The sequence below is a fragment of the Carassius carassius genome, chromosome 49 (genome assembly GCF_963082965.1).
Source record: "Carassius carassius chromosome 49, fCarCar2.1, whole genome shotgun sequence".
In the NCBI taxonomy this organism is placed as follows: Eukaryota; Metazoa; Chordata; class Actinopteri; order Cypriniformes; family Cyprinidae; genus Carassius; species Carassius carassius.
Genome location: NC_081803.1, coordinates 793,829 through 803,662, shown reverse-complemented (window position 1 = coordinate 803,662; position 9,834 = coordinate 793,829). Strand labels below are relative to the sequence as shown.

The 9,834-nt window shown below is 34.6% G+C and overlaps 1 protein-coding gene across 1 annotated transcript in view; it reads right to left on the bottom strand.

Annotated features, from left to right (window-relative positions):
- Window positions 1–9,834, bottom strand: part of LOC132132674 (phospholipid phosphatase-related protein type 1-like) — a 124,849-nt gene continuing 115,015 nt past the window's right edge. The window contains exons 5-8 of the mRNA XM_059545144.1: window positions 5,867–6,117; window positions 4,883–5,059; window positions 4,153–4,284; window positions 1–712 (exon numbers count right to left, since the gene is read on the bottom strand). Of these exons, the coding sequence (XP_059401127.1) occupies window positions 680–712; window positions 4,153–4,284; window positions 4,883–5,059; window positions 5,867–6,117 (593 nt within the window). The 3' untranslated portion in view covers window positions 1–679. The remainder of the gene's footprint in view (window positions 713–4,152; window positions 4,285–4,882; window positions 5,060–5,866; window positions 6,118–9,834) is intronic.

The following is a 9,834-nucleotide window of genomic DNA, read 5'->3' as shown; positions in this document are numbered from 1 at the left end:
TTATTGGACTCAGCTACATACTATTTATTTGACAGACTACTCAGAAAAATATATTTAGCATTTCAAATGAAATGCAAACTTAAAAGAAAAACAAAACACAAGTCAAGAATAACAGGTTATTCAAACAGTGTTGTGTATTTCATGCTGAGTACATAGCCATTCAAAAGATTACCGAGGAGAATCCGATATGACGACGTGTAACAATTCAACATGTTTTCTTTAAATCTTACACCAAAAAATAGGTAACAAAACATTCCTGGAAAATCAGCAGGCAAAGTTGATCAAAATGCTTTATACAGATAACAAAAAAAATACAAAATGATCTTTGTCCAAAAATGTACAGGAAAAAAAAATCGAAAATAATTCTTTGTACAAATACCACATAACAACATCGATATTTCAATTACATTATATATAGACTGTATATATTTACTTTTTGTAAAACATAAACAAGGCAGAAATCTGGACATGAATTGAGCAGTGTTGACATTGAGGAAAAGCTACAGCACTCTCTTATACAAAATGTACAAAACAGCTGCTTCTAGGTACAAGTAGTTACAACATAATACTGTCTTTATTCCTTTTTTTTCTACAGTATGCCACAGTACAAAAAAAAAAAGACTTTTTTTGCCTAGAAGAGTTGAGGTGACGCGAACGTGACTCTGTGCTGCCCCCTTAGTCATGTGACTTCAGTCATGGACGCCGAATGGTTCTGCAAGAGAAACAAAATTGCATTCAGAGTCATGCTGCACCTTTCCAGACGGTAATAAGCATTTTAATCATCGCCTAAATGCTTATTACCCATCAGGCGCATTTATCGCAAACACCAGAGAGCCGTGGAGCAGAATGTGTCATTTCACAATGCCAATTCCTGTTGAATCAACCGTTTCGATTATAGTACTTGGCCAGATCGTGACAGAACACTCAATTTTCCTTGTTTCCCAAACACACTGGCTTATATAGTACGATTTCCTAAGGCACTAGGGTGTTAAGCTGATGTCAGAAGCAAAGGAGAATTTCTCTGACCCACATCCGCTGCTCAGACACTCAAGGTATTTCACTGGCTGGCTGTCAATAGAGACGTTTGGCAAGATTTTCCCTGCTGTAAACAGTGTTGGAATTAATTTGTAGAAGCAGTATTGTATTTCCCTGATGAATTAGCTGATAAAATCCATTTTGGGAAGAATACATGGGAAACTTAAAAAAAAAAAAAAAAGGAACTACTGCAGGGACGCTTAAAAGCGCAGTTAGATTTACAAAACGCAAAGCAAATTCCGGCCAAATAAACACTGAAACTAATGTTGATGATACGACTGTAAATGATACGAGGTAAATTCAATTTCTCATTATTGCCATTATTACAAATTTACAAATTAAGCGTATCATTAAATATTGAGTACTATCCGAAACCGGATTTTCTGCGTCATTGTCTTCGTACCAGGTTTGTTAAAGTTAACTAAAACTAAGGCTTAAATTAAAACCATTAAAATGACTATAATAAGAATATTAATAATTAATTATTCCATTATTTTGTTAATTAAAATTAATAAAACCTATGAAACATAAAAAATTAAAAACACAAAAAAAATTATTATACTATAGCTAAAATTAACTAAAACTAATTCAAATAATAATACAAATTATTACGGAATCTCAATAAAGCAAAATAAATATTGTACAATGAGTTCTGGGGGCTTTTTAAAAGTTGAACTGTGTTTAATTTCACATAGCGCTCATGGTGAAAGAAAAAAAACCAACAGTGACATGCAATGGCCACAAACATCAGTCTGCATATGTATAAAGACCAAGGGCCCTATAATACACCCGGCGCAATGCGACGCAAGGCGCAGTGCAAGTGTGTTTGCTAGTTTCAGTCTGGCGCCGTTCACATTTTCCAGTCCTGCGCCACGTCGTTTAATTAGCAAATGCATTTGGGCCCATTTATGCGCCCATGGACGTGCTGGTCTAAAAAAGTGGTGTGTTCAGGCACATTGCTGGCGCATTGTTATTTTAAGGAGCTGAAAAGAGACTGCACCATAGACCAGCTCAAACCTGGTCTAAAGTCTAAAGTCAATGGCGCAATATTGTTTTTTGTCATTTAAAGAGTGCGAAAATGCGCCTCTGGACAGGTCCACAGTGCGCGTTGACTTTGCTTATTACACACAGGGATGCATCACACAAACACGCCAAATATTAAGAACAAAAGGATTACAGTGTAAAAGAATATTATTGTGTAGGCTACATAAATATAAGAATGTAATGATGGATAGTCATTGCGTGTATTAGAATTAGGCTACCTATTTGCAATTCAGCCAATTACTACTTATAATGATGAATGAAATTGTACTTCATCCCATGCCATCTTCACCTCGGGAAGCTTTGGTGGATTGCTGCTTGTCCTGTAGATGATCTGCTCGCGCGCTTTAACTTCGCGCACGAGCAGATCGGTTTCTCAGCTTTTCCGCCAACAAATTCCGCCATCTTGCTCTTAAAGGCAGGGTAGGTAATACATGTATAAACAACTTTCTTCCAAATTTGTTTAAACTTTCTATATATATCAATGCATAATTAAAATGTAAGTACTCTGATAAAAAGAGTATAAAAATCGAGTGACTCTAGACCGTTTAATCTGTATTAAACACAGCTCAGTATTTCCATTTCGGGACGAAACATAGGATTGGCTTAGGCGACTGTCACTCTCTCGCAACCATGGCAACCACCCTTTTGCCACACATGACCTGCCCACTTGCGCGTGCACGTTTGATTTGAGGAAACAGCACGTTTGATTCAACAGGCACGGATCCTAGGAATACCAAAACAATGGCAGAGAAACAGCAAGCAAAATTCACAGTACCAGCCTATGCAGTTAGTGAAGGCAAACCAGGCAAAAAAAGGAAGACAGTAACAGTACAAGAAAAGGCAATGAACAAAAAGTCTTTGGATAAACAAAGAAATAAAACGCGAGTTAAAATCGGCGTGGCTTTCCAGCGATGGCGAGAACTGAGGGAACTCAAGGGGCTGAAAAGTGACTCCTTGATGGCTTTATTTTTGCTGGACAGGTAAATCTTTCTTTTTGTATTTTGATCATACATATTTTTTTCATGAAGCATGTGTCATTAGCACACGTAGCTGCGTAATATAGCTAACATAACATTACTTAGCGAGCCATAGTAGAGGCTTTGGAAGGAGCCCAGAAGGGAGGGGGTGGAGTGAATGGAAATAATGAGCTGTCTTTAAAACAGTTGTGAGAGGTCTACAGTCACTCGATTTTTATACTTTCTTTTTCAGAGTACTTACATTTTAATTATGTATTGATATATAAATAAAGTTTAAACAAATTTGGAAAAAAAGTTTTTTATACATTTTTTTTACCTACCCTGCCTTTAAAGGGAATGGGAGATGACACTCTGATTGGTTTATTGAACGTTACGCCCATTACTTATTAAAAGAAAAGGGACAACCCAACAATGGACCGTTTTTCCGTCGTTAAAATAGCAAAAGTAGATTTGGACACGCCCTGAGTGTACCTGCGCCGTGCGCTTTACACTTTGTGTTTAGATCGTTAAAATAGGGCCCCACCACTTTAAAAAAGAAAAAAAGAGACAAAAACTGTGCAAGCAAAACACAAGACCTTATCATGTCCGGACAACTCCCAAGTCTATCTCAGGCAGAACAACCCGACTGCATAATACAGTGCTGTGGACTGAAAACCAGTGATAGTGGAAATGACGGAAATTATTTCTCATTAATAATGATAATTTATCTTCATTTGCTGGCTTTTCTCAGCAAATATTTATATATACAATGTGTACATACAAAAATAAAATAACCACAAGCCTGAAATGTGAGTTACTCTACATTAAATAATTGTTTATAGAACTGTAACATCACATTTGTGCTGTTGTACTGAATATCAGTATGGCCTCATACTAACAGTGCTAATATTTAGTGCAATGTCACTCTTGCTTGTGTGATACTACTTAAATAAATCACTTATTAATGCAAGTTATTATACGTGTTGTGAAATTCAAACTGTGAATGCAAACTATGTAAGATAGCAAGATCCTTACTACTATATATGTAATAAAACAAACACTGGTCACTGTGAGCAGGCCGAGAGATGATTTCTTGATATGCAGAAGACGTCATTACCTGTGCACTGAGTGTCTCGAGAGGGCTTTCCACACGGGGGAATGTCCTCAAGGGAAGACCGCGGTAATCCTCCTGCTTCTGTTTAGTAGGAGTGAAGGGATTCCCTTTGAAGTTGTTCACTACACAGATTCCCTACCATGAAAAAAAACAACTTTTGAAGATTGCGATAGTTACAGTACCTACTAAAGCTGAAAATACTTATTAAATTAGAAACTGTGGCACAATATTTAACGTTATTTAAATTTTTGCTAAATATTTTATTTATATTGATAATTAAATAAAAATAATTATTACTCTTTTAATAATAATAATAATAATAACAACAATACAATTCTTATTATTAATTAATATTTATTATTAATAGTAATACAATATAATTATTATTGAATTAATACTTTTTACTGACTCTCGTTTAAAAAATATATATATATATTTTTTCATGTGGACTGCAAGGATTTTTTGATTTTTTTTAGATTTTCAATTCTACACTGCTTTTCAAAAGTTTGGGTTCAGTAAGATATTTAAAAACATGGGACACAAGTCTCTTATGCTTCATTAATTTGATCAAAAATAGTATTTTATATTCAAGTTGTACTGAATTTTCAGCATAAATATATATATATATATATATATATATATATATATATATATATATATGTGTGTGTGTGTGTGTGTGTGTGTGTGTGTGTGTGTGTGTGTGTGTGTGTGTGTGTAAAACGATGAAACCCACCAGAAAAAGAGCTATGGCGCTTCCTAAAATGAATCCAGCAATAACGTCTGAGCAGTGATTGCGGTATTCTGACACCCGGTTCAGGCCCGTGAGGAAAGCAGCGCACAGGATTCCCAGACAAAGTACAGGCTTGGCCAGACGGCTGCTTTTCGTCCTGATGGTGCTCGTGATGTACATCTGAAACACACACACACACGAGCTGAGGAACCGATTTATTCAGTGGATTTATTGTGCAGCAGGTGACTGTGAGGAAATCAAGCTTAAATAAATACACGCCACTTGCTCCACCACAGGGAAATGATGGCCAATTACGGAGAACAGAATCAGAGTAAATAACCTTTTACTCTCATGAAAGAGAGAGAGAGAGCTGCTCTAAACTCACCTCAACCAAAGAAAAACTTCAAACCCTAACGATTCAACATCAGTAACTTGACATCAAATCACACTGAAGATCTGTTCAGAACTTCACTCATCAGTTTCAACTAAATGTAGAGTTACACTAATTGCCTTTGGATGGCAGTCTTTTATACTGCATTAATTTGATCAAAAATGCAGTAATTAACTAACTAATTAAGCAACTGTAATTGATTAATTAACTGTGTGAATATATCCTGAATAATTAATAATCCTAAATATGTTCAGGATTTCTTGATGAATATAAAGTTCGAAATAACAGCATTTATTTAAAATTTAATAATAAAAATAAAAAATAAACTTTTGTAACATTATAAATGTCTTTATTGTCACATTTAATCAATTTAATGCATCCTAGCTGAATAAAAGTTTTTTTTTTTTTTTTTTTTCTGGATTACCTCTGAATAACATAACTGGCATTACATTAAAACACATTAAATATCTATTCAAAATTAGTGTGATAAACCTTAAATAATATCAGTATATCAATAATAATATCAACACAGTTTGAATTCAACACATAACAGACAAATAAAACTTGAATTTAACATCCACACTACAGTGTCTTACAGTAACGTAGACGGCTGAGTAGACACTCAGCGAAGCGTCTTTGGATGGGAAGGACCTCCTGGCTCTCTCCACCACCCCCTGGTTCCCAGTGCAGATGTTTCCTTTGGCAATGAACTGGTGGTTGAAGCGACAATCCATCCCGGTGTAATTTGGCTTGCAGACACTCAGGAAGTATGGCGCCAGATTGCCAGTCGCTACCTGGCCGGCGTTGACAAAGATGTCGGTGGCAAACAGGCCAAACGCAAAGACCCCTGCGGCGAAAAACAACAACAACAGAAAAGCACTCATCTTGTTGCTCCCAATCAAGGCTGGAAAATATAACCAAATCAGACAAGGACTTGGAGGACACCTATGAATACCAATGCAGTCTTGATGGAATAATGTTATTTTTATCTTCAACCAGAAGCAATTACAAATGCCCACTAGAGCAAAAGCTCCATTGCATACAAACAAAACTACTCTATTAAGCTTAAAATCGTGTGCATGTAATTATGATGTCAACTCTCTCAGACTGATGTTTTCCAACTGATTTTGTGGAATAAAATGGTATCAAACTTTTTCACCATGAGCCTGTGCATTTGGAGTGAAGTAGATTACAATTCATGGTGTTGCTGAATGTACGAAGGGTGTCGATGAGCAAAAGTTGAGCTACTGTAAAAAAAAAAAAAAAAAAAAAAAAAAAAGCAACGCTGAAGAGAGAAAGAAAAAATATTCTCTCTGGCCACAATTGTGAAAAGGCTGCAGTCCAATGGTCCCCATGTTTCTCATTTTACATCAAGTCTGGGTGGGCAGAATGGACATGTGTACTGAAACCAACATCCAGCAAATATGAATGCTGAAAAGAAACACAGTGAGTGAAAGTTTTATTGAAAAGTTCTGTTGATTGTTTGTCAATTATGTCTGTAGCATAATCAATTAAACAGCCACAGCTCAGCAGTTTTACTTTAAAACTTTTTCTAGAAAAAATCCAGGTAAGTCACACCATCCTAACAAAAATGTATTGGATCTGTGGTACACTTTTACTTCTGAGATCTCAAGTATTAATAGTGGTGAGTTTTTTTTTTGTTTTTTTGTCGTAGTAGTAGTAGTAATGTGTTAAGTTGATTACCCATCCATTCACAAATAATTTGCATTGGACAATGAGTCAAAATCTACCCACAGTTTTGTCAGCATACTACATTATACAGGTTTCTGAGATTAATTATACACAATAGTATATTAATTGTAATCAGAAATATATTTACACACAGAAACCCCAAATAAATGTGAAATCCGGGTTATTATACGTATGTCACGATCGCTTCTGGAAGGAACAGGGAGCTGTGGAACACACAAAATAGTCTTTATTAGATCCAAGACACAGGGGTAAATCCAACTCAGAACCTAGGAAAGAGACCTGACAGAGACAGAGACTTAAATACACAGAATAACTGGCAGCTATAGCCCCCCTTAAAATGGCCTAGCTACGCCTATGACTAATAATCAAAGTAAACAAGGACGGGAACATGACCATATGTGAGCCTGGAGCACAAAAGCAGTCGCTGTGGCATAATTGTAGCAATAGCCAAAAATACATTATATGGGTCAAAATTATCGATTTTTCTTTTATGCCAAAAATCATTCGGATATTAAGTAAAGATAATGTTCCATGAAGATATTTTGTTCCTACTGTTAATATATCAAAACTTAATTTTTGATTAGCAATATGCATTGCTAAGAATTCATTTGGACAACTTCAAGGTGATTTTCTCAATATTTAGATTTTTTTGCACCCTCAAGATTCCAGATTTTCAAATAGTTGCATCTTGGCCAAATATTGTCCACTCCTAACAAACCATTCATCAATGGAAAGATTATTTCAGCTTTCAGATGATGTATGAATCTCAAAACAGGAACAGAAACAGGGGCAAAACACGACAAGACAGTCCAGAATCCTAACAACGTAATGAACTAACACTATTAAACAAAAACATAACAATTTTCTTAAAATAAAATGTTAACTGCAATAAAATAAAATTTAGCTATAACACCATCTTGAGTATAAAGTAATGCATCAGTACAAAATATTCAATTATTAAAAAAGTAATCAATGCAAGCATGCCCAATACCTTTGTTAAATGGATACTTTTAAATTATAGTCATTCAGCAATATTTTAGATTTAATACACAAACTGCAAACTAATATTTTTGTTCATTAAGTTGTTTATCAAATAAATCAATGTCTCATTTTTTTTTGCCTTTATTTATGAGATAACTCCAGATGTTTGTCATCCCTATATGTGTTCTTCTGTTTAAACGAGAGATATCTGATCATTTTACTCTTTCAAAGATTATTTTACACATTAATTTTAATGTTAAATATGTAATAAAACTCCTTTGCTTCACTGAGCCGATAGCAAATGACCTGCAAATAGCACAATCATGTAACGCTATCCACAGGAAGTGAGGAAGAGCAGAATTGTAGCCTCAGGAAGCAAAAAGCAGCATGAATTAATTATGATAATGTTTTAGACATTTATTACAGATGCATCTCAATGAATTAGAATGGCGTGGAAAAATTTATTTCAGAAATTCAACTCAAATTGTGAAACTCGTGTATTAAATAATTCAATGCACACAGACTGAAGTAGTAGGCATGGGCCGGTATGAGATTTTCATAGTATGATAACCTTAAGAAAAAATATCATGGTTTCACAGAATCACGGTATTGTTGTTACAGCTCTGAAATGGGTTATTTTTAAATGACTAGGTAAAATAAATAAATACATTTAAGTATATTTTGGCCGTCTGCGCACCGTCGGCATTACGTTATTTTTGTCATCATTTTCATATAGCGGTATACCTTGAAACCAGTAATTGGCCCATGCCTATGAAGTAGTTTAAGTCTTTGGTTCTTTTAATTGTGATGATTTTGGCTCACATTTAACAAAAACCCACCAATTCACTATCCCAACAATTTAGAATACTTCATAAGACCAATAAAAAAAAATTAGTAAATTGTTGGCCTTCTGGAAAGTATGTTCATTTACTGTACTTGTACTCAATACTTGGTAGGGGCTCCTTTTGCTTTAATTACTGACTCAATTCGGCGTGGCATGGAGGCAGGGGAGTAGCCATCTTTTCAGAAGTGAGGGGGACAGAAATCACACACACACATATATATGTCTGTGTGTGTGTAATTTCATTACAATATAACATTTCTATAATCTATATAACCTAATAGTCAACAGTTTCTTAACAGTAAGATTTTTCATGTTTTGAAAGAAGTCTCTTCTGCTCACCAAGTCTGCCTTTATTTGATTCAATGTACAGCGAAATATTTATACTATTTAAAATAACTGTTTTCTATCTTAGTATATTTTAAATGTAATGTATTCCTATAATCAAGGGTGAATTTTCAGCATCATTCCTCAAGTCTTCAGTGTCACATTAATCAGAAATCATTCTTAATATGCTGATTTGCTGATTATCAATATTTAAAACAGATGAGTACATTTTTTTCAGCATTCTTTGATGAATAGAATGATCCACAGATCAGCATTTATGTAAAATAAAAAGCTTTCACAACATTATACACCATATCATTCAAAAGCTTAGTCAGTATATATATATATATATATATATATATATATATATATATATATACACAACCCGAATTCCGGAAAAGTTGGGACGTTTTTTAAATTTTAATAAAATGAAAACTAAAAGACTTTCAAATCACATGAGCCAATATTTTATTCACAATAGAACATAGATAACATAGCAAATGTTTAAACTGAGAAAGTTTACAATTTTATGCACAAAATGAGCTCATTTCAATTTTGATTTCTGCTACAGGTCTCAAAATAGTTGGGACGGGGCATGTTTACCATGGTGTAGCATCTCCTTTTCTTTTCAAAACAGTTTGAAGACGTCTGGGCATTGAGGCTATGAGTTGCTGGAGTTTTGCTGTTGGAATTTGATCCCAT